The sequence below is a fragment of the Tauraco erythrolophus genome, chromosome 1, assembly GCF_009769465.1.
Source record: "Tauraco erythrolophus isolate bTauEry1 chromosome 1, bTauEry1.pri, whole genome shotgun sequence".
Taxonomy (NCBI): Eukaryota; Metazoa; Chordata; class Aves; order Musophagiformes; family Musophagidae; genus Tauraco; species Tauraco erythrolophus.
The window spans coordinates 31,921,994-31,947,334 of NC_141465.1; the positions used below are offsets into that span (position 1 = coordinate 31,921,994).

At 37.0% G+C, this 25,341-nt stretch overlaps 1 protein-coding gene across 5 annotated transcripts in view; it reads left to right on the top strand.

Annotated features, from left to right (window-relative positions):
- The window catches only part of ITSN1 (intersectin 1), a 107,367-nt gene that overhangs the window by 47,969 nt on the left and 34,057 nt on the right, over window positions 1-25,341 (top strand). For 3 of the 5 annotated variants that reach the window (XM_086631869.1, XM_086631886.1, XM_086631904.1), the window contains exons 17-23: window positions 4,826-5,055; window positions 6,426-6,547; window positions 13,162-13,406; window positions 14,940-15,099; window positions 15,958-16,163; window positions 16,857-16,939; window positions 19,081-19,247. In XM_086631869.1, coding sequence (XP_086487995.1) covers window positions 4,826-5,055; window positions 6,426-6,547; window positions 13,162-13,406; window positions 14,940-15,099; window positions 15,958-16,163; window positions 16,857-16,939; window positions 19,081-19,247 — 1,213 coding nt within the window. Of the gene's footprint in view, window positions 1-4,825; window positions 5,056-6,425; window positions 6,548-8,493; window positions 8,509-13,161; window positions 13,407-14,939; window positions 15,100-15,957; window positions 16,164-16,856; window positions 16,940-19,080; window positions 19,248-25,341 lie in introns of all 5 variants that reach the window. The other 2 variants (XM_086631878.1, XM_086631895.1) reach the window with 1 other exon arrangement.

The following is a 25,341-nucleotide window of genomic DNA, read 5'->3' on the forward strand; positions in this document are numbered from 1 at the left end:
CAGATGATCCCTTTTAAAACTAAGGGATTCTCTTGATTTATCCTTGAATGAGAAGTGTGCTGTGGAGATGAGCTTCTACATCGTTCTGTGACTCTTACCTACAGAAATAAATTTTTGGAAGTGTTCCTCTAAGATTTTTTCTTTTTTTCTTGCAGAATTTGCTTTTATAACTATACTCTTGGGCATATCAGCAAGAATATACTTGGGAAATGTGTTGGCTTAATGGTGACTTATGAGTTTCTTGGTGTAGAAGTCCCATTGCTTTGTTGAAACTATTTGTGTGGAGGTAAACATGTTCAAGTGTCAGCAGGATGAAGGCCTGATTGTGAGGACTAGAGAACTTATTAAGCATCCTGAAATGTTATTTTGTGAGAATTTATGCACTGAAGACTAAGACAGTGATCCAGAATCTGTTGTAAAGGCTGCTTAAGGATGATTATGAATCACTGAGCACCTCCCTGTTGATTTCGATTTTCCAGATGTTGCTGAACTCAAAGGCTAACCATTAGTGATGTAGTGATAGGACAAGGAGCAATGGCTTTAAACTGAAAGAGGGTAGATTTAGATTAGATATAAGGAAGAAATTTTTCACCCTGAGGGTGTTGAGGCACTGGAACAGGTTGCCCAGAGAAGTTGTAGATGCCCCATCCCTAGAAGTGTTCAAGGCCAGGTTGGATGAGGCTTTGGACCACCTGGTGTAGTGGAAGGTGACTCTGCCCATGACAGGGGGGGGTTGGAACTAGATGATCTTTGAGGTCCCTTCCAACTCAAACCATTCTATGATTCTATGACTCTTAACTGTCAGTAATACATGCAGATTTCAGCAGTGTTACTTAAATTTATAGTGTGCTTCACCTAGAGAAGTTCTTGAACAGCATAACTAACTAGCTCTGTCTTTATGCTACCATAAGATAAAGAGCTAATGTTTTTCTGCTACACACTTGGAAATTTGTATTCTACATATGTTTGTAATATATTTATGTAAAATGAATGACATATAGGCTAGCAACCAACTCTATTCTGACATCACTTATCAGTAGCTGTTTGATTTCATTTTTAACAATTGTGGGGTTTTTATACTCTTAATGTAGACAGATGTTGGTCAAGAGATTAAAACAAAGGCTGGGAGCAAGAGGTCTTAAATTATCGGTTATAGTGTTACATGGCCTGTGACCTAAATTGAATTTATAGCCTGCATTACTATTTGGTGAGTCAAATTAGTTTTTACATTACAGGCAAAACCAAAACAAGGTCTCAGTGAAAACTGTTATCTTCAAACAGAAATCTTAGTTAAAAAAAGAAAAGCAATTAAGTTTAGGTAATTCTTAAAAAATTTACATAAAGCCCATGCCTTTAAAAATCTTAAAGATCCACTTCAGAAATAGCAAACTTTCTAAGAAAACAGCTTTCTATCATGAAGAAATAACTACACTAAATATGGTAATTGTGTTGGAACTTTCCTTGAAAACAAGAATGCTGCTGACGTACTGGAAGTACAGGAACACTAAAACTGTTCTATTTCAGAATATTAAATGAAATAATCCACTTCTTTCCAGAAAAATGGAAATTTAAAAAACAGATTTAGAAAAGGAAAAACTGCTATTGAAAACTTCATGTCTTACTTCTCATGCTCATTGAGCATTCAGACATTGTAATGCAAAATTTCATGCTGCCCAAATATTCAAGCTTCTAACTAATCATAATTGGTATGTCTGATAATGAGCAGTCTGCCAGTCCCACTGATTTCCAACAGACACCAAAGTAAATAAGATTGAATATTAATACTCATAACCCGGATACTGCACCATAATGATTACAGAAGTATGCTGCCTTCTAATAGCTCTAGTGAAATCAAAGAAAGAAAGAAGGAATAATCTAAGATCATAATCGTGTGCACTTCAAGCTTTGGCTTAATGGACAACCACAATCACTTTATGCTGAGAACCATCTTAACAATTTTTTTGTTGGTAATTATGCACTGAATTGTGCACATAACTTAATTGAGCAAAGATACAGACATACATATTTGGTGATGGTAGATCTTTTTGAAGACCTCTTATGGCTAATTAGTCTTAATTATCTTAAGGTGGATTCCATGCAGACTTGTATGTGGGAGTAATATATAGTTCAGAGGGGAAAAAAAAACCCTACATTTGAGCTTACTCTTGGTGTTTGGGGTAAGAACTGCCTGAGGATATAATGCAGTTGGTGAGAGAAAAACAGGAAATTAAAACAGTAAAAGCAAGTATAGGTAAACCCCAGATTAGAAGTCATATGCTACAGTAATTAACACATCAGGAGTCTCAAAGTAAGGAAAAGAGCAGAATGTCAAGTTTTCTGTTCCTAACTCCAACCTGTGATGCTCACACCCAGGCTTGTGTTTATTTAGCTTCTGTCTCTTCTTATTCCCTTCCTTGTCTTTGACTCGTGATATTAGCTTCCATAACAGTCAAAGAAGAAAATTCTGCAGCTTCTATGGAAAGAAAAAAGAAATCACACATACCCCACACTCCCTCAAGGTATATTTTCAGCTGTTCTTCTCGTTCCAACAGTTAGAGCAAACTTGGTTTATAAGTATGGGAAGACTTAATCACTCTACTAGAAACACAGTTAAAAACTCAATTTCCCATCTAAAGCCCATCTCACTAAACTCACTGGGTGAGATGCCACTCAAGTCAAAAGAAAATTGAGTTCTGTATGCCTGTGTGGTGCAGCTTCAGTGCTGCAACAAAACTGATGAGTAATTGGCTCTGAATACTTTGCAGATGAACATACGAAGGACAAATTCAGTGATTGAAATAGGAGATTGTCAGAACAGTGAATTTATTAACTTGTTAGATGACTTTGCACTGAAGGCAGAAAGGTATAGCAATATTTCGTAGAGGAGTAAGTGATATCCTTCACACTGGTGTCTTAACTTTTGCTCATGGTATTGGAAATGGTATCAGCACTTTCATTGAGAACCAAAGATTTTTTGAGCTTCTAAGTTAGTAGCTGCCATCTTAAACAGATACTGGGTACTTTGATGCTTCTCAGAAAATATTCTTGTCAACTCAAAAAATATGTTAATAGAGATGAGATTTTTGTCCTCTGATACTAACCTACTGGTTGGAAAGTGGATTTTTCCCCTTAAGGAATTAATAATTTTTTTACACAGTTTTTGGGCAGGAATTCATGTTGTCCTTGGACAAAATGTGTTCTGTGTAGTAGGCCTGTAACGACCAGCTTGTCGTGATGCATTTGTCACTAATTTTGTAAGTATGAAGAAAGTATAGAAGTGGAATAGACCATGGAACAAAATAAAGCACACTGTGTATCTGTTATAGTCCTTTAGAGTTATCTTTACTGATGCAAATTATTTCTAGCAGAGAATATTTATTCTTTTCTTCCATTGTCTTGTCTTCTGTCATAGGGAAGGACTTGCTAGCTTTTGCAGTTGGGAATATGAAATTTTATGAACGGTTCTGCAGGAGCACTCTGTGTAGCTTGCAGATGTTTTTACTCCTTGTTCCTCAACAGGAGGATCAGGACTGCCATAGTTTCTGATTACTATTTTTTTTTTTTTTTCTGATTTGGCTATTTTGAGTCTTACCTAGGGATGTTTGTGGCTTTGAGAAAATAAGCGGAACCAATTTGTTTGATTGGTACTCCTGACTTCTTCCTGCATCTTAGAGCTGAAGTCAGTGCTGAGCAGATAAAAATTGAAGTGTATAATTTGCTGCTGTTAGGTTTCAGGGAAAACTTTATGGTCAGAATTCATTATAGAAAATGTCTAGTGATAGCTGTAGCTGATATCTACAGGCTTAGATGAAATAAAAGGAATTGTGGGGTAAATGAAAATGGTGACTTGCAATGCTGATATAATGGGATACTCAGATTGCCTGAATTAGACTGCTTGGGAAGAGATTTTGTAAAGCAGCCTTAAAGTTACATGAAACTGAAGGACTTATGTCTGGGTTCTTGGATGCCAAGGAGTTTTTTTTTCTTTAGCCAATTGAGATATTTTTTTTCTCTCTTTTTCTTCCTTCTTTCTCATGTATGGTTCATCACTTAAAACAACTGCATAGGATTTATGAATCCCATTGAAAACTGTGAAAAGGGAGTACACAAATATTGTTGGATCTCCAAGTTGAGACTCAGATGTTGTTTAGTTGAAGAGATGGGACTGAAAGTGTAAGATACTGGAAGCTTATAATTTTCACAGCATTGTGAGCTGAGTAAGAGACTGTTCTAAGATACCTGTGTAAAGTTTTGCACAATAAATTAGAAAAACACAGGTAAACATATTTATTTCCATGTCATTGTAGAGAAGAGATCACAGCCTCAGTAAAGAAAGTAAAGTTTAGCATTTACAAATCTCTGATGACCTCTGTCAAGAAAAAAGTGTGGAATGTTTTTTCCCATCTTACATTCAGCTCCAAAACATAACTAGTTTATAATTTCTGTAGGCTCAGGTTGCTCAGTACCTCTTGAAGTTCTGTGGAATTGTATCGTAAAGGTACAGAATTGATGTGTGAGTTAAAATAAAAAATTATGTTAAAGGTAGTTTTTTAAATGCAAAGACAAAGCAGCTCAAGGTAATGGAGGCCTGCACTGACTCACAGCAAATCTTTTTGAATATTTCTCCTTTGACCTCCAGGAGACGTTGCGGAAGAACACAGTGTGGAGTGGTTGATAACTCACCAAAATAAAGTTGATAGCTCTTACTGGGTACACAAAAGCTGTAAAGAATACACTTTATACTATAGATGGCACACAAGGGCAACTGACTTTTATGGTCTTTTGTTTGACTGGCTTAAAAAAAACCACCTTAATTGTCCAACAGGCGAATCCAAGAACGGGATAAACAGCGGCTTGATCGAGTGCAGCCGGAAGAAGAACTTCAGTGGCCAAAAAAAATTCAGGAAGATGAAAAGCAAAAAAGGGAAGAAGTAACCAAGAAGAAGGAAAGTGAAGATAAGGGGAAACAGGAAATGCAAGAGAAACTGAGTAAGCTTTTCCAGCCACATCAAGAATCAATCAAGCCAGCTGTCCAGGCTTCTTGGTCAAATGCAGGTAGAGGGAAAAAAATCAAGAAATGCTGTTGCATATGCCTCTTGGACGATGCTTTTCTGTTTTGTCTTTCCATTTAATACACAAGAATATTATGTTTCAAGATTGAATTGCTAGTCTTATTAAAGTAAATCATGTATGGATTGAGCAGTCTAGACACCGGAAAGTTGTTCTTTTAGGCTTCACTATTCTTCCTAAAAGTATGGTGTTTAGCAGACTGAAAAGCACAGGTGATGAGATTCACAGTGCCAGCTGAAGAGAGGATCTTGGCTATAAATTGTTCTAAGATCTTTATGCAAGATGTCAAGATTTCTTTCTGTACTTTTCTTTACAATTCTTATTTTAGTGTGGAATATATGCCTTGGGATTTTTTTAGAGTAGTAGCAATATGTCATTTAGTTACCCATTTTCCTCTTTCCCCTTCCCCGTGCATGTTGTTTACTGAACAAATGACCTGAACTCTAAGATTTAATCTGCTTTCTTTTGCTGTGCACGCAATCACTTTCAGCTGAGAGCGTTTTCTCTGCATTATAAGCTGATTTTGGCCTTTATTGGGACTCATGGTTCCCTGTTAAGTGGCTTTGATACATACGCAACAGAACTGATCGGGGATGTAATATGTTTAAATATTTGATCAAAAGATTGCATAAAGGGGAAATTACCTTCTATCTGTTAGCCCAAATCTAGAATTGACTTTATCTAATATGTTCCCTTGCTAGGTTTTATTTGTGCAGCGTAGCAGAGGGCACTTTTATGACTGAATAGGCAAAACAGGAAGTGCATTATTCATGAGCAACTTAGCTTGTATTTTGGGGATTTTTCTGTATTCTTCTTTTCTAATAATGCATCTTTAGCATGCGATTCTTTCAAACACCATTTGTAAGTGACCTGTTTTCAGCCAATCTGTATGAACTAGGACACTAAGAAATATCTTTCTTGAAAGTATAGTCGGACTGCAAATGAAGTTGCTACGCAAGCAGGCTCTAAAAGTATTTGGGATACCCTTGACATATGCAAGCACATCACTGTTTGAATTGAACCTATAGCTGATCAGATTTAACCTACAAAATCATTGAAGCATTTGAGAAGTCATGTAGTTGCACCATAAGTACGTTATTCTTTCTGTGAAGAGCTGTATATATCTTAAAAGTTAAAACATAGTAATATTTTACCTGATGTTTAGAAGAGAAAATAGTAAGAAAATTGTATTTTAAATAATTCACTTTTGTATGTCCCCTCGTGTAAAAGGGGGATAATATACTTCTTAAACTGTAAGATTTGTTAATTTTTGTCCCCACTTTCATCTCGTTTTTCAAATATTTAAAAACAATGTGGTTTGATTTTTTTTTTTCTTTGTTTTTTCCTTTGCTCAGAAAAAGCTCCTCTAACCATTTCTGCGCAGGAGGATGTAAAAATAGTGTATTATAGAGCACTGTATCCTTTTGAATCAAGAAGTCACGATGAAATCACTATTCAGCCTGGCGACATAGTCATGGTAAGATGGGATTGTGATGCTACTTGAAAAAATTGCTTAAGCTTTTGCACTTGTGTGATTGAAATTATATATGGCAAGATTTTTTTATAGACTTGAGAAAAATATTTCAGTGACAACAGAAATTATGTGATATGACATAGTAACCCTATTATAATAATGGATAGCTTCTTACAGTTCATTGTAAATATGAAGTTTAAACATAATCTATGAGTAGATACTGTCGGTTTTAGTTTGCTGGGCTGTATGTGTCTGTCAATGTGTTTGAAAAGGTTCCTATGCAGAGATTATCTCTGAGAGGTTTCTTGTCCTCCAGGGTACCTAGAGAATAAAGTTGCTGTTATTTTCTATTGAGAGGGTGGCTATTACGTGTGGAATCAAAAACTGACTTTGATAAATAAAAGAAATTTACCTTTTTATAAGAATAGTACAAGAGCACTGTATTTTTAATTTGGAAAATTAGCCTTATTAAGAGAATGAGATGTCCATTGTAACATTATGTGAAACAATTATGCTAAACTACAAGGTGCTTACACTTCTGTCATAATCATATGAACATTAACATAGTCTGTTTATAGTGGAGATATGCTTCAGTAATACTGGAATTTTTTTATACAGCTCTTTTGGTGACAGTTTTTGACATGATGATCTAGTACAGTTGTAACTTGGAACTGTTTGTATGAAAATTTACTCTTTTTTTCTTTTTTAAATCTAACTGTTTTGTGAGATACTCTTACATTTATTTTAAAGAGGATATACAGTAGATAAAACATAATTTCTAAAAAATGGAAAGTTCAAAACCTACAAATTTGATTGCAGGTGTGTTGATACAGAATAATTTCTTTTTTTTAAGTAGATAATGAGATACAGGGATATAGTCAGCTTGTAACTGTCAAGTTAAACTCTAAAGCAATACTTTGCTTTTGTCTCTCATTATCTCTAAATTTATAGTTCTGTTGTTGCAGTTATTAAATGTGTATATTAATATTAATAAATTACTAGTATGATCTTCAGATGCATATGTCTATTCATAATTGAAATTCCTAGCATAACTATTAAATGATACCTTGTTCACTGTGGTGGGAAGGTATATTCATTATAGCGTTCTACCCAATAAAATAGATTTTAAGAGCATTTTCGAACAGTTTAGTAAGAACAGATTTTGGAAAAAAACCACTTTGTAGACTCTTATAAATTGTAATGATAACTCTTTTTTGAAAGGCATGTATTCTGGGAGATGAGCCTCTATCAACCATTTTGCTTTATTGTTTGTTGTTTTGTTTTGTTTTTTAAATTGATTCAACTGTCACACGGAAGTTTTTGTGACATTAGAATCTGCTTTTGGAAAATAAAAGGTGAATCCTGGATTAGTAGCAGTACTGAATGACTGGAGAAGAGGCCCAATGCAATTCTGAATAACAATGCAATGTGTTTTTATTCTGCAACAAGAAATAGTATCGGGCAGTCAGCCGTTAAATGAGAGAGGATACAGGTACATGGGTCTCCTTAGGCTATGGAAAAATGCTCTCTTGCTTTCTTGGGAAATAGACTGTAGCCTAGACGTATGAGTAAACTGTTTTTTTCCTTGAGGAAGAGCGATCACTATTAAGTAGACTTGCAGGGAAATAACATTTTTGCCAAAAATATATCATTTTAAGGAGCTCTTCACACATTTTAAGTAGACACTTTGAGGTAATCCGAGTCTTCCAATATGTTACCTTTGGACTTTATTTTAACTAGCTCTACAAAAGTAGAGTAACTGCTGTCAATTTTCTTTATGTAACTTTTGACAATTACTAAACCTGATGACTGATTCTTGTGGGATTTATCTCCTGCTCTGCAGTAATTGCTTGAATGGGCTACTCTTAGAAAAGTTAATATGAGTAAGACGCTTTTGTGAAATGTGTTATAATTCTGCCTTGCTTTAAATCATTGCTTTCCCGCTGGAGGTTAAAAGGGAATGGGTAAGTGTACTATGTGACTGTTAGGAAGTCTATGGAATTTATTCATTTTCGTAAATACAGATTTTGTTACCATGTGGTTTACTTGTTTTTTGAATTCACCTAGGGTAAAACTAACAAGCTAGCTCACATTGTCAAAAGTAATTTAAGTGCAATGGACCAGAACTTACTTTTGATAATGGACATTTGGACTCTAGACTCTCCTCTGTCCTTAAGTGTTTGTCGTGTCCTGTGGTTCTGAAAGGTTTGAGTCAGTTACATTTTTTGGAAAATAACAATTTACAAGCTTACATGTTAAAGTGTGTCTAATTTATGACATAATTGCAACTCTATAGTTAAGCTGACCTATACAGTTAGGAGTTTACAAATTAATATTGCTTAGAATAACTGTGTCCTACCAGGCAAATTTGGTACTTCAGCAGTTTAACACTTAAAGATGGCTTTATATGTGCAGGCTTGTGCAGTCGTGTCCTGTAATCATATAGCCGTACGGAGGATACCATCCAAACCGTAACTGCTGGGAGAAAAAAATCCACTTGAGTCCATTGACTGCTCACCTGAGAACCAGGCCTAACTCCTAGATGTTAATAGGACTGCAGAATTCATTATGTCAGAATGACTTGTGGCTTTAATGGATGTACAGCTTGTAAATAGATTTTACAACAGTGTAATGCACTTTTACACTGTGCATGAATCTTGAGACCTGTCTCAGTGGAAATGAGGGAGAAGGATGAGGGTTTACTCTGAAAGGGAAAGTATTTGCAAATTTGAGGAGGGCTTTCTTCTGACTGACTTTCCAGTACACGGTAGTTATACGTAGCACTGATGTACCTTGTGTAATGGTTTAGAGAACACGTGGGATGTGGGCTGTATTTTTTTTTTTAGTTCTTCCGCTTTTTGGTTACAGGCTTTTTATATTTTCTTTTAACTTGGATTTCTGCTTTCTCTGCTTCTTACCTTTCTATATATTTTAAATTTCTTTCACTGTAAACTAGATTGATTTATGATCCTAACTATAACTTAACCAAGCTTTTGTCTGCGAACAAATATTCTGAGCCAAGAAAGCCGTGCCTTTTTCAGGGCTCTGTGTGTTCAGGAAGTTGTTTCTGTTATGTGTGCGAATATACATATACAATGCATGGAATTCTTTTCCTTTGGATAGCTCTCTTATAAACAAAGTCCTGCTGGCATTTGCTGCTGTTAGGCTCCAACTTGAAGTAAATGAATGGATCCTGTTGTTGCTGATAATATTTTATATAATACAGCTTATTTAAATAAACTTAAGCATAATTCTATGAAATACAAGTGAATTGTTGAATTATTGAATGATAGTGGCTCTGATAGCAGGAGAACATAAGTTAAACAGGAAGTTCATAAAGAAGCTTCCATGGAAAGTGTGAAACAAGTTCATAATGATAGTTTCTCATCAGTTTTGTTAGTTATTGATTTTGAGAATTAGAATGAATGCTCTTTGTATTAGACACATAGACAGCCTCGTTATGTTAGATCCTGTGTAGCCATAATCAGCGTATGGCCTCTGGCCTTCAGAGCTTATATTCAACATTACAACAGGAATTCCAGTAGTCTCAAAATACCAAAATCGAAAGCCTACAAGTGGAATAGAATTAAAATGGTCATTTAACGGATAGATAGTTGAACAGAACAGACAATGGTACTTTGTTTAGCTTTGATTAAATACTTTTGAGCTTTGATTAAATACTTTTGTGAGAGTGTTAAAGTTTGGCATTGTGTGTGGAGTGAAGATCTACCATAAAGGGCTTCTCTTTTTGTGTGCATGCGCTGCTGGTGGTGCACAAGCCAGGTCAAAGTGGAGTAGGGCACTGGAAAGCCAGCTCTTCTGTAGACAGAGATACTAACTCGACCTATTGCTTTTGCTGCTAGGAGTTGCGTTGGTGTTATTCCTGTCATTTCTGTTCAGTTGCTGAAACTAAGTAGCTGTAAGCTGTCGCTATAACGTACGGTTGAATAAATAAAAAATAAAACCACACATGCTACAATTCACTATTCTGGACTGTCTTCTAAAGAGACATTAAATTGGTTGTGTTTTAAACCCTTTGGTAGTTAGTTTGGTTTTGGGTTTTTTTTTTCTCTGCTTGTACAAAACATTTCTTTCTGAAAAATCATGGTGGTTTCTGTATGACTGTGATTCATTTTAAAGATGGCCCTTTTCAGAACATCACCATAACAGATTTTTGGCTTTTCAGTCCTGATTCTTTTGTATCTTAGTGATTTTAGTCAATACCTGACCAATTGAGTGACAGTAGAAACTATGTCACTAGTATTTATTGTTTAGATTATTCAACTCGGCATCAGGTGCTGATAATCCATTTCTTCCTCTCTCTCCCAAGATTCACCCTCTGCTGTGACCCTCCATCACTCATACTGCTACTTTAACAATCCTCTTCAGTGCTGCAGTGGAAATTTTGCTCTGCACTGCAGTAAAACCACATTGAACCAATGAAGCATGTAGTGCATTTATTTCTGGGTTTGCTTTGAGTTAATAGGGACTGAGACAGAAGATGGACCCAACAAAAAGCAGAAACAATGGATTATTTTGCACCAAAAGAGGGGTGTGGGATACAAATTACAATAGGAGGAAGTCAAAGAGTCAACAACTGGCTTAAGGCAAAGCAGTTTATCAGCAGCTCGAATGAGTAGTCCAGGGACCGTCAGAGACAGAAGCTTTGCTGCTTCGGGTTCAGTCAGTTCTAGGCAAAAGAATGGCTTCACTTTTAGTTTAGAGTGACTAGTTTGTACCATTGTACCTTTTTTTTTGGCCACTTTTTTTTCGTTCTCCAAACAAGCAGCTGATGGGGTTATATTTTGTTAAAATCGACAGTGAATTCATAGATGTGTTTCCAACTGTAGAAGCATCTAGCTCAAGATTCTACTGTATGCTATTTTTGTATAATGTCATATACTGAAAACTCCTTTGACTGCAAAGAGTGCTATTTCTTATTCCTTAGCTCATGAAGCATTCTGTTACCTATAGATCCTCACATTGATAATGGATTTTTAGGAAATAGCATCAGGTGATTCAGCAGTACAAATTTAAGCATCTCTGACTGCTGTACTATTATCTGCCACAGTCAACTCTTGAGTTACGCTGTCATTTGAAACTCTTATTTATTTTGAAATACTGATTGCTACTGGCCTAGGCAGATGAGAGAAATTTTGCCAAAAAACAGCCACTGTGTAGGATTGGTCATCTGACTTTTCATTACTGGCCTGGTTTTACTGCTGACTTGACCATTGCCAGGGAACCTGCAGCTATGCACAGCAGATTGTTGTACAAAGTAGGTGTTATTTACATGTCAAAGGTGCAAACCCTATTCATGTGTAAGAGTTTGCTTGAGAACTGAGATTCTTTTCACCTACCAAGGAGACTAGATAGCTAGAACACCAAATTTACCAAAATTATTAACGAATACAACTATTGCCTTTTTTCTTCTAAAAAGTTTCTGCAACTGACGTTGCCTTGGGAGATATTTAGCCACCGTATCAATTCACCACGGTTAGCTACAGTGAGTTACTTTTCTTCTGTGATTCTTGCTGAATGTGGTTAGCTGCAGCTTACCAGAATGTAAACTGATCACTCAGTTGAATAGCAGACTAAGAGAGTAGTCTGGCAGTAGAGCTTCAAGAACAAGTGTGTGAAACATTTAAGAAAAGTTAACAGGAAAGTGTGAAATTTGCAAAATCGTAGCTTAACACAATTATAATAATCAATATGTAGGAATTAAAATACGAAAATAGCCCTGTTTCATCCAGTCCTTTACCTCTTGGCAAAGATATCAGAGTGAGGGGAAAGAACAGAGGCCTGCAAATTTACTTAGGAAAACTTACCATGGAATTGTTTTGTATAAATACATTAGCAAATCTATGGATTTGTATTAAATTGTTCGATGGGTGTTTTTTCATATGCTGTGTTTTTTTTGGTTGTATTTTCTGTAAGAGAATATCTAGGAAAACTTGTTAAAAACTGCATTTTGTGTTAGTTAACCCAGAAATATCCATATTTAAAGGATTTCTCTAGAAGTCACTTCTCCCAAGTTTGCTGTACTAGGACAAGCTTTCAAGCAACTGTTTAAAAACCCATGCTTGACTTATGCGTTAGGAGTGAATTAAAACTTTTTTTACTTCATCCTCTAAAAATCCTTTTGATTTTGGCTTGGGGAGGAAAAAAGGAAAAAGAATTGCAAAGCAGTGGTGCATTGTAAAATATTCCCTTATCTATTAATGCACCATAGAAGGAATAGGTGTAAACATAATCCTCCAAAGGTAAATTAAATAACAACAAAATTCTACCTAGGTGGAACTGGTATTTGTAATGAATTTTTCTTCTCTGAAAGGTTTGTCAGCCACTGGAATAGGCTGCCCAGGGAGGTGATTGAGTCCCCATCCCTGGACGTGTTTAAGAAAAGGGTGGATGAACTGCTTAGGGACATGGTTTAATGGGGGATTAGGGACGGTTGGACTGGATGATCTCAAAGGTCTTTTCCAACTTAGAAAATTCTATGATTCTAAGGTGTCTTGTCTCTGTAGCTAGAGAAAGTTAATTACTGTGGATTTTTTAAAGTAAAAATTCCGTTTGTATGTTATGTTTCTTAACTTTATAACTTCGTGCATCTACAGGTGGATGAAAGCCAGACTGGAGAACCAGGGTGGCTTGGTGGAGAATTGAAGGGGAAAACTGGATGGTTCCCTGCAAACTATGCAGAGAAAATACCTGAAAATGAAGTTCCAGCTTCTGTAAAGCCAGCAGTTGAGGCAACTGCTGCACCTAAAGTTTCTGTGCATGAAACCACTACATCGCTAGGAACTCCTGCTTCTACAGAGTGTACTACAACTGCCAATAACTGGGCAGACTTCAGTTCAACGTATGTTTGGGTAGTATTATCACCTTAGATGTGATGGAGTCCTTTTTAATCGATTTGACTGTGGTGGCTGTTAACAGAGTATCAAGATTGCAAAATAGAAATAGTTTGTTTGAAGTAAAGTATTTTTTCTGTAGTAAATAGTTAAAATTGCGGCCTTGTGGAAGTCAACCATTCTCCCATTATATCTGCCTGAGCAATGCAGAAGGACACATCAAACATAGGAGATATTCTTAAGTGAGGATGGTAACGTGGTGGAGATCCCAAGGTGTTCACCTTCCTTCTCTTAAATTTTTTGACACCTGGATGTCTTGTTAACTCAGCTTAGTGCTCAGTGCAGTATTATCAACCCTATGTCGATGGGATTAGATGAGTAATTATCTTATCTTTTGATCATATAATACATATTTATAGATTAAAATCTAAATATCTTAGTGTAGCGTTACAGTACATAATATGTTCTATTTTAAAATTTTCATCAAATAGGTCACAGTAGCTTTTCCAGTTATTTAAACTTTTTCTTTTTTTTTTTACAAACAGTTGTTTTTCTGAGAGGGGAGGGTAAGACTAAATCTTGAGCTTCCTGGAGATGTCTGGCACATACTGGATTTTATTGTTTTGAATAAATCATACTTTTGAGAAAGCTGTTTCTACCCTAAGTGGATAGTGCATGCTCTTATGCTTTTCATGAAAATTAATATTCAGTTTCAATACAAAGTGAGTCCCAGAGAATTTATACTAATAATACTGTCCTGAACATGATATAGGGGTTAGCGATGGTTATGGTCTTTTGGTTATGGTCTTTGGACACTATTACAATCTAGGTGGACAACAATTGATTACTCCAACTAATAGCACAAGCGACAGGCAAAGTAAACTTAGGTTTAAGATAGGTTCTTTGTTTGTACTCCTACAGTTCAGGTGATTTTTTTCATTTAAGTGGGTATTTGGAGGCAGAGGTGTGGATTATAAAATTTATTAGGTGTTTTAAAGGACAGGAGATAAGATAAAAAAGATAAGAGGTTGCATAAGACTCTCAAGTGTTGAAAAACGTCAGTAGGAAATAAGCAAAAGAAAAAAGATAGGGATATGGATGAAAGCAGCAAAATTATGTATAAGGGAAAGCAAAGTGAGAGGTCAGGGACATGCAGGTGTGAGGATTTCAAACCAGTTTTGACGAGAATGATGATTTTTTTTTTATTATTTTCTTTTACCTCTTTCCACTGTATATAACAGACTGCACTACTTGAAGTTCTGTTGTATTGAGGCACAGCTAAGAAATGAGACTAAATTACAGAAACAGCTGACCTTAAGTAGCAAGGACAAGCAACTGTATTTAGAGATTGCCTTTTTAAGATGTTTATTGTTAGCCGATGTTTGATTGCACTGTTTCCACCTGAGAGTTATGATGCTCATGGAATATTCAGTTAAAAGAAATTAACCTGGAATGTAGAAATTTTTTTCTGCACAATCTTTCTGCATGAGTGTCTTTATTCAATTGAAAATTGTAGGAATTACGTCATTCTCTTTTTTCAGATGGCCAACAAACACTAGTGAGAAACCGGAGACTGATAATTGGGATGCCTGGGCAGCTCAGCCGTCTTTGACTGTTCCCAGTGCAGGGCAGCTGCGGCAGCGATCAGCCTTCACTCCTGCCACTGTTACAGGATCATCTCCCTCTCCTGTCTTGGGTCAGGTGAGCACCTATATTCATTAAAGCCGTTCTGACCCAGCACAAACATTTGGAAAGCCAAGTGTGAACATGGTCCTTGCATTAAAACAGTGCTCTGAGATAGTTAAGTGGTTTCAGTTTGGAGTGATGAACAGGTAGCATGCATCCATTTGCAAAATCCACAGCAGAATTAAACATGAAGTGGTTTCTGTTCTGCTATTCTTTGCTGGCTATTTTAGACTTTGTTGGTTCAGTCTTAATGTTTTGGCAGGACGCCAGTTTTGGGTCACTTCCTTGAGGCTTTCCTGAATCACATGACAATAACCTTCACTCCAAAGTGGATTATCTAGTTAAGTGGAATAGCAATTTCAAGGCTTCACATCAGATGATTTCTGTCCATCTGTTAAGGCATTTCCTTTTCCTCAACTGAACAACATACTGTTCTTGTTAGCTGATGTGTTCTGAAAAATGCTAACTATCTTAGTATCTTAGAGAGAAAATAATATTGGAATTTACAACAAATAACTTGCAGCAAAACATCATTTTCCATAAAGTTCACGTTGCCAAAATAGTTTCCTGAAGGTTTATTAGATGTATATCTTAATTGTAAAACTTTATTTATCTTGTTAAGCAAGACCTCTGATAATCTTGCGTTGTATTGATTATGTGTTAACTGATAGAAATGTAGGAGGACTGTAAATGTTTCCGGTATTACTTTGCAAGTTTAATTGACTTTATACAGTTGAAAGAGAGTCTGTGTATTTTGTTGCTATGTAAGTAGCATAAGAATAGGATTCCTTAAGCAGCTTTCTTTATGAAAGGTGGTGCATGACTAACTTCTCTCTCTCTCTTTTTTTTTTTTTTTTTTTTATATTGCATTAGGGTGAAAAAGTGGAGGGACTTCAAGCACAAGCTTTGTATCCTTGGAGAGCAAAAAAAGACAACCACCTTAATTTCAACAAAAATGATATCATCACAGTTTTGGAGCAGCAAGATATGTGGTGGTTTGGAGAGGTTCAAGGACAAAAGGGGTGGTTTCCTAAATCGTATGTGAAGCTTATTTCAGGCCCCATTAGGAAGTCAACAAGGTATTTTATTTGCTTTTACCATACTTTACTTCTATACTGTAATAGTTAAATAAATAGGAAGCGTTGCACTCTTGAATGTTAAAGTTCAGAATCTACTCTGTAAAAATGCTTTTTTTGTATGACTCTCTTCTGGGGGAGGTGTTGGCTTCCAGCCCCAGAAATTCATGTGAGGGATAAGAAAACTGACCTAAGTTCTCCTTGGGTCATGCATCACCAACAAAAGATCTAAAGCTTAATGAACTATCTTAATTTTATATGACTTGCAACTAAAAAAAATTAGTGTATTGGATTTTATCAATTGTAAGTCATAGCTTATCTTTCTGCAAAATGAAAAAGTATACTTCAAAACTTAATCACTTATCATTACTCTTGGAGGATGAAACAATCAAAATCTGGTTCTGTGTAATGCGAAGCCAACATTAACATTAGTAATACAAATGAGAATGATTTTAGATACATTTTTTTCTGAGGGAGAAGAGGATAGGCAGAAACTTGTGTATTTAAGGCGGTTACCTAAATGTAACCATGAATGGCCATTCTACTTACAAACTTTAAGTTGCACATTTACTGTCTCTTCTTTTAAAATATAGGGAATTACTTATAGATGCATATCCATGTTTTCCTTTTAAAATATAACAATAATTTTTCTGAAGAGATTTAGTTTCTTAAATAACCGTTACTTTTTTTCTAAAGCATGGATTCCGGTTCCTCAGAAAGTCCTGCTAGTCTGAAAAGAGTAGCATCACCAGCAACAAAAGCAACTATGTCAGGTGAAGGTGAGCGTTTCAAACTGAATAGTATTAATAGTATTTTGCTAAGGAATTAAATAGAGTAAGTCTGCTTATTACCAGAAACAAGCTTAGAATCAGATCTTAGTGTATTAAGATCAGGCCTATTAAAATTGAAGTGCTAATCAATTTGCCTCTAGAATGATTTAAAATTATTATAGTAAGAATTTATATATGTTGTGTTTATAGAAGAAATAATTTCACATGCCATTAAAATATCTTCTGTAGTTTGTACTGTTTCTTGTACAAATATTTTGGTAACAACTCTCGATCTGGAACAGGTTTTTGCAGAGGGCCAAATAAGCACATCTGCACATGTACTTGGCAATGTCAGGAATTATTAATTAATATCTCAATTTCACCCAAAGCTCATTTCCAATGTTTCGTTAAAGCTCTTAATTAAATAAATTACAGTCAGTTATAGAATGTTGTGATCCTTATGGTCATTTTTGAAGATGGAGCCTGGGACACAGACAGATAACTGTCAGAACTCTGAAGGGTTTTAAAAGACTTGTGTTCCTGGCTGTTACCACCCTTCAGCTGGAGGTTAATGCTTCCACACAAACTGTGTTAACGGACTGCGTGGGCACTCTTAATCCACTTCAGTGCACAGTCAGCTCGGTTAATTTAAATCACTGTCAGAGTAAATCAATGAATCTAAATACAGGTTACAAATTAACATTTGTATATAATCTCTACAGAACACCCTAAGTTTTTTTAATTAGAATTCTACATACAGTTTCAAGTGAAAGAGTCTCTTTGGCTACCAATGTATTTAATTTGCCACTGGCATGAGCGCTACAGAAATTAAAAGGAGGGAATGGTAAATAGCCATATAACAAGGGAAGTGAGATAATCAGTTAATTCAAAACATAACTAGTCTTGCTCACTGTGTATTTGAGCAAAAGCAATTGTAGAAATGCTAAGTCTTTTTTGTAAGTTATGGGATATCTCAGTTTGTATGTTTGTATTAAAAAGGAGCACAACTTTTTAATAAAACATTTCAAAAAAAGCTGTATTTTTAAGAAATAATGCAACCTGGATTTAGCCTCTTCTATTACGTTTAAAGCATTTAAGAAAAATTCCATGTATATAGCATATATTATAATATATAATGTGTGCGTTCCCGTGTACGTGCATACAAACAGCTGTATGTGTTCTTCAGCTTAGCTTTCATTAAGGATGGTAATTGTGTTTTGAATTCTTGCTGAACTTCCCCGAGCTAAGCTTTTTCGGCCAGATTTAGTGCTCGAGCAAATAGAACAATTGTCAGCTGCAGTGAAATACTTGAAGATTTTTTACGTATGCGTGAAAGTCTTCCCAAAACATTGTGAAGAAGGTCCAGAGCTGGTCCTAGAAGCAGAGAATATAGTCTTCAGAAATCTGTTTTGTGCCCATATAAAGTGTGATAATGCTCCGTTAAATAAGACTCTATCAAATTGTATAGAAAATGTTACTGAATTGTCTGAAATTATTCTTTGCAATTACTTATGTAAAAAATTTTCATGTAGTTCTGTGATTGAATTATGCATTGCATTTCTCAATGTCAGTCTACTTTAGTGTTTTTACACTTGAATACTAAGTAGTTGATTGTGTTTTAACAAAACAGAACACATTCAGGCTTTGTCTTAACATTTCCCAGCCATCTGTTGCATAAGATGCAATGAGATGTGTGCCCCTCATGCAAAGCTTCAAGTAATGAAAGAATTCATTGTATACCAGAGCCAAACAGCATATGTAAAATGAAGGCAGTATCTACAGATACTTGGATACTGAGACTGTCCAACCCCAAGACTGAAAATTCTCATCATCAGCACATAACGGAAACCATTGGGAAACATATTTTCAGAGTCGTTTCTGATATAAATTAATAAGTTATGTATGTTATAATTATACTAGCAAACTATTTAAAAAACAAAAGAGAAACAGCCTTTTCATAGATTGCATTTAATTCTGATATATATCATTTTACACATACAATATTGATGTTTCTATGAATAGTAGTTAATAAATTTGTCTTCTATCTAGCCCATGGATGAGACTACATTGTATTAGTTAGGTTTTGCAAATGATAATTGAGCAGTTTATCAAGTGTTTTCCCATGTTCTGTATTTATTTCCCTCTTACAGAGTATATTGCTATGTATACTTATGAGAGTTCTGAACAAGGAGACCTAACTTTTCAACAAGGTGATATGATTCTTGTGACAAAGAAAGATGGCGACTGGTGGACAGGAACACTGGGTGATAAATCAGGAGTTTTCCCGTCTAATTATGTGAGACTCAAAGATTCTGAGGTAGAGACACATTGAAATGTTATAAAATTGAGCTAGGGAAGGTATGTTTTATTTGGTGTTGTAGTGATAGTTGCAAGTCAGTGTATCATAAGGGAACAAAAAATATTTTGCAGTTTTACGGAATGTGGGATTGGCAAGGGAAAACAATAACAGTTTAATTCTACAACATAATGTCATAAATAACTTTGTGGATCATATATTAAAATGAATCTTGCATTAACTTAGCAGTTTTGTAGAGACAAATCAAAATAGCTATGACTACTTTGTTCCCCAGGTAAGTTTTTAATGACTAAGTTGTATTGTACTGCCATTATTTTTAAAAAAAGATATGGAGAGTAGTATTTCAGTCTATTATCTTTTTTTTTTCTCTGTTGTCATTTTCCTGCAATCAAGGGGAACAAATTTTGCAGCAAAACTTAGCTAACTACTATATTTATTTGAAAGTTTTTAACTGAATAATAGAGATTCTGTTTCATCTGATTTTTATCCTGGAATAATCTGATAGCATATGTCCATATTAAATTTTTTCCCTTTCTTTTTAAACGTTCTAAAGAAAGATGTTTTCTAATTTATATTCCTCATCTGAGAGTATAATTAATCGACTAGTAGGGGTTATCTTAGAGCTGTAGTTGGATACAATACTAATCTCTTGATGAGGAGTTCTTGTTTGTCTCTAAGAATAGTAGGGATTTTAAAAGGAAATAAATAAGCAAAAATTACTGGATTTTTAGAAATCTAGGTGGTAAGGGTTTTTTTTTCACAAGTCTTGAATTCTGTATGTATGTGACACAACTCAATGAAAGACTGTGTCTGTAGTATAGAGCTCGAGCAAGGTCACTCCTTAAAATCATTTCTGTTGGTGGAAAAAACAAAGAATAAAATCTGCAGTAAAATATGTAGATGTAGAAAACCTTTATATAATAAATTTCTAGATAGTAGAGAAATTTCAATAACATTGTCTGAGATGTGATTAAAAAAAAATTGTAATGATATTGAGTATTGTAGCCCTTGAGAGAAATAGTATTGTGATATTGCTTTCAGAAACATTTTAGAAATTTTTCTTGTCTATATTTTGTCATGTAACAATTTTCTTCAATCACTAGCACTACTAGTTCTAGAACTGATCAGTCTTATCCTGTCCCAGTTCTGATTAGTTTTTCCTTTGTGTTGTGAGGTACGCTTTTCTGTGCACGTTAAGACTGTAGTTTCAGTATTCAGGATTGTAGAATCATTTACGTTGGAAAAGACCCTTAAGGTCATTGAGTCCAACTGTTAGCCTAACAGTGCCAAGTCCACCACTAAATCATGTCCCTAAGTGCCACGTCTACACATCTTTTGAATACCTGCAGGGATGATGACTCAACCTCTTCCCTGGGCAGCCAGTTCCAGTGCTTGACAACCCTTTCTGAGAACAAATTTTTCCTCATATTCAATCTAAACCTGCCCTAGCACAACTTGAGGCCATTTCCTCTCGTCATATCACTTGTTACTTGGGAGAAGAGATCAACACCCATCTCGTTACAACCTCCTTTCAGGTAGTTGGAGAGAGCAATAAGGTCTCCCCTCAGCCTCCTTTTCTCCAAGCTAAACAACCCCAGTCCCCTCAGCTGCTCCTCATAAGACTTGTGCTCCAGACCCTTCACCAGCTTCGTTGCCCTTCTTTGGACATGCTGCAGCACCTCGATGTCTCTCTTGCAGTGAGGGGCCCAAAACTGAACGCAGTATTCGAGATGTGGCCTCACCAGTGCTGAGTACAGGGAGATGATCACTGCCCTAGTCCCGCTGGCCACACTGTTTCTGATTAAAAATGATCATATGTAAACCCATTCTAAGTGAGCACAGGAACGGTCCTACCTGCCACACTTTGGCTGACACTGTCTTTCGTCTGACCTGTTAATAAGCCAGTTCAGGACACTAAGCAGAGCAGAAAACTAGTCTAGCAAAAGTAATACATACTTCTGAAATGATACTCTGAATCACCTCAGCAAGGGTTAGAATAATGTCAGTATCAGAATTAGTGAAGGAGGCAAGGTTACCTCGGCATTGGCTTAGGTTATCTTGAGCTGGTTTTGAACTGCATTCTTAGGTGGCTTTTGTGTTAAATACTTCGTTTTAGAAGCGAAACATCGTACCGTACGTTTAGTATATGGTTGTGGATACGCCTGTGCTCATTCCTACCTTTCAGTTGCATCAAGTCCAGTGACTATGGAGCAACAGATAAAGTTAGATGAGGTCCCAGACTAGAAGAGGAGTATTTAATGGTTCAGTTAGTGGAAGCATTGTAGCTATAACACTATGGAGCCCATCACAGCAGGCTAGCTTGTCTTTTTGACAATTAGAGTAAATTTTGTATAATAGTAAGTTGTGATATTAGGCAGGGTATAGACTTATCCTGACAGCAGAGCTCAGTGAGAGTCCAGACAAGAAATTCTGAACTCTCTGCCCTCAAGACTAGCAGGTTGATTCTTCTCTGAGCAGTGCAACATCCCTTCACTTGTGACAGCAAAGGTGTTTGTGGGTCTGTATCAGGGAATTTACCTGTTTAAGAAAAGCACTCCTTTTTGCAGTTCAGGATGTGGATTATAGTTCAGCCTTGCCAGTAATTCTTCACATACATCAAAAAGATGATGGCTTGCCCCATGGAGGTATAGGAACAAGTGTACAGATAATTGTTTAACCTGTGGAATATCTTGTGATCATGGAACTGTGCGCTAAGTCTCTTTATATTACCTGTAAATTCATGTTGTACTGGATGAGTGGGATCTTGCACTGTCAGCCTCCTAAGACCCTGTGAGGCCTGTTTCGTAGGTAGATAGTAATAGTTGCTAATTAGTTGCTTAACCTCTGCTACTTTCTTGTTAGTTAGTGTAAAGTTTCCTTTGAACTTTTGTGAAGGGGCTGTTTTTGTTTTCCCTTAAGATATTCTCAACAGAGTTTAGTCTCAAAACCTGGGAATTTATATTCAGCTATACAGAGCTGCCTTTTGTGTGCCTTTAAGGACTGGATGCTTGTCCTGCCTGGTGAGAGGCAGGCACACATTGACAAATCTTCTTTGTAGAGAACTCAGAAACAGACATTTAATTCTGACAACTATTTTTATTACAGAGGTTAATTTGATGTTTCTGTGATCTCAACTTGTCTGAGGCTGAAGCAGCTTAGTGCAGTTCATCAAGAAGTGCTCCAACTGCCCTTTTTGCTGGTGAAAATCACATACTTGGGAGTACTGGTGGACGAGAAGCTCAATATGAGCCGGCAATGTGCTCTTGCGGCCCAGAAGGCCAACCGCGTCCTGGGCTGCATCAAGAGGAGCGTGGCCAGCAGGTCGAGGGAGGTGATTCTCCCCCTCTACTCTGCCCTCGTGAGACCTCACTTGGAGTACTGCGTCCAGTTCTGGAGTCCCCAACATAAGAAGGACATGGACCAGTTGGAGAGGGTCCAGAGGAGGGCCACGAAGATGATAAGAGGGCTGGAGCACCTTTCCTATGAGGACAGGCTGAAAGAGTTGGGGCTGTTCAGCCTGGAGAAGAGGAGGCTCCGGGGTGACCTTATAGCGGTCTTCCAGTACCTCAAGGGGGCCTACAGGAAAGATGGGGAGAGGCTGTTCAGGAGGGCCAGTTATGATAGGACAAGGGGTAATGGTTTTAAAATAGAGGGAGGTAGGTTCAGGTTGGATATTAGGAAAAAATTTTTTACTATGAGAGTGGTAGAACACTGGAACAGGTTGCCCAGAGAGGTGGTGGATGCTCCATCCCTGGAGACGTTCAAGGCCAGGTTGGACAAGGCCCTGAGCAACCTGATCTAGTTGGAGATATCCCTGTTCCTTGCAGGGGGGTTGGACTAGATGACCTTTGAAGGTCCCTTCCAGCCCTAACCATTCTATGATTCTATGATTCTATGATCTTCAGATAAAATCTTGATAAGAGAGGGAGGAAAAAGCACAGAGCTCGTGGAGATCTTGATATGTGGGATGGTTGTTTTCATAAAGTGGTTCATATGCCCCACAGGACATATTTCTTGTTCCAAGTGGATAATTGCCATTACACATGTAATGTTTTGCTATTCAGCTTGTTCACAGAGCCAGTTTTTACAAAGGATTTCACAATAGGGGCTGTCTGTTAACTTTCAGATGTGCCGCTGTGCTTGGACAGCTGGCTGATTGTGGAAAATGTTACTAAAAGAGTAAATTAATTTAATGTGTTCCACACTATTGACTTAGCCCTGAAGAAAAAGTAAGGCAGTGCTGATCTTTCAACAGCAAGCGTACACCTTGTAGAAATTGTTGTAAGCAATTTAGTCTTACCTCAGCATTGGCTTAGGTTATCTTGAGCTGGTTTTGAACTGCATTCTTAGGGGGCTTTTGTGTTAAATACTTCATTTTAGAAGCAAAACATCGTACCGTACGTTTAGTATATGGTTGTGCATATGCCTGTGCTCGTTCCTACCTTTCAGTTGGTTCAAGTCACAGAATCACAGAATGTTAGGGATTGGAAGAGACCTCAAAGGATCATCTAGTCCAATCCTCCTGCCTGAGCAGGACCACCTAGGTTAGATCACACAAGAACATGTCCAGACGGGTTTTGAACATCTCCAGAGAAGGAGACTCCACAAGCTCTCTGGGCAGCCTGTTCCAGTGTTCTGTTACCCTTACTGGGAAGAAGTTCTTCCTCGCGTTTAAGCGGAACCTCCTATGTTCCAGCTTATATCCATTTCCCCTTGTCCTATCGCTGGATGCCAGTGAGAAGAGCCTGGCTCCATCCTCATGACAATCACCCTTTACATATTTATAAACATTAATGAGGTCCCCCCTCAGTCTCCTCTTCTCCATGCTAAAGAGACCCAGCTCCCTCAGCCTTTCCTCATAAATGTGAGATGCTCCACACCTTTAATCATCTTTGTGGCCCTGCGCTGGACTCTTTCAAGCAGTTACCTGTCCTTCTTGAACTGAGGAGCCCAGAACTGGATACAATATTCCAGATGCGGCCTCACCAGGGCAGAGTAGAGGGGGAGGAGAACCTCTCTCGACCTACTAACCACACCCCTTCTAATACACCCCAGGATGCCACTGGGGTATGATTGCCATTGGGGTATGATTGGTATGCCATTGGGGTATCCAAGTCCAGTGACTATGGAGCAACAGATAAAGTTAGATGAGGTCCCAGACTAGAAGAGGAGAATTTAATTGTTCAGTTAGTGTTACTAAGTTACTTTCCACAATCCTTCCCAAAATTTAAGTTGCAAAATGTCAAGGAAAAGCGTGGTATACTAGATGTACATGAGGTACTTTGGTGCCAAAATAAAAAAAAAAAAGATTCTTCCCGTCCCCACTCTTGCCTTCCAATACCAGTTAGAGATGGTGAGGCAATGTCAACTCTGCTGGGTTTTCTGCTGTTATTAGTTGGGGTTGGCTTGACTGATACAGCGCTGTGAGGTGCTATAGTTCAATCGGAAAGATCAGGTGTCTTTAGTAGCTTTTCTGAAAGATGTTCAAAACGTGAATGTCTTAGAGCAGCTATGTAATCATTAAGGCAGATAGAAGATCTATCCAATAATCTGTTTTATAGAGGCATTCAAAACCAATACAGATTTTTTTAAATGGCCCTATTCTGTCAGTCATTAATTAATTTTTTAGTTACTGCTTATATTAGTTTCTGCCAGAGTCTCGAAGTTTTCAAAACATCAAGTCAATATGGAGAATATTGAGGATGAAACTGTTCTTTTCCATAAAGGATTTAGGATTCTGTGAAGACCTTCAGGTCATTTGATGTAGGCTCCAAGTTTGTTAGGAGGATCCTAAAGGAGAAGTTGAGGGGGGCTTGAGAGGAAGTGTTGTGAGCCTTGCTTGAAGGCAAGAGGATATTTGTGGTTATTCAAAGTTTATGACCAAAGTACAGTTTAGATTTGTTATATTACTGTTACCCATGTTAAACCTTTCAATTGCAGAAGATAAGACTGGCAATGAACTGGGAAGAAATGAAAGTAATTATTTAGGGGGCAGGGGGAAGCTGTCCAGGATGGGGATGGTGACTTAAAAGGGTTGGAAGGTGACTGAGGAAGGGGGGCATGGAAGGGGCAGAGTTGAGACCACACACTATTT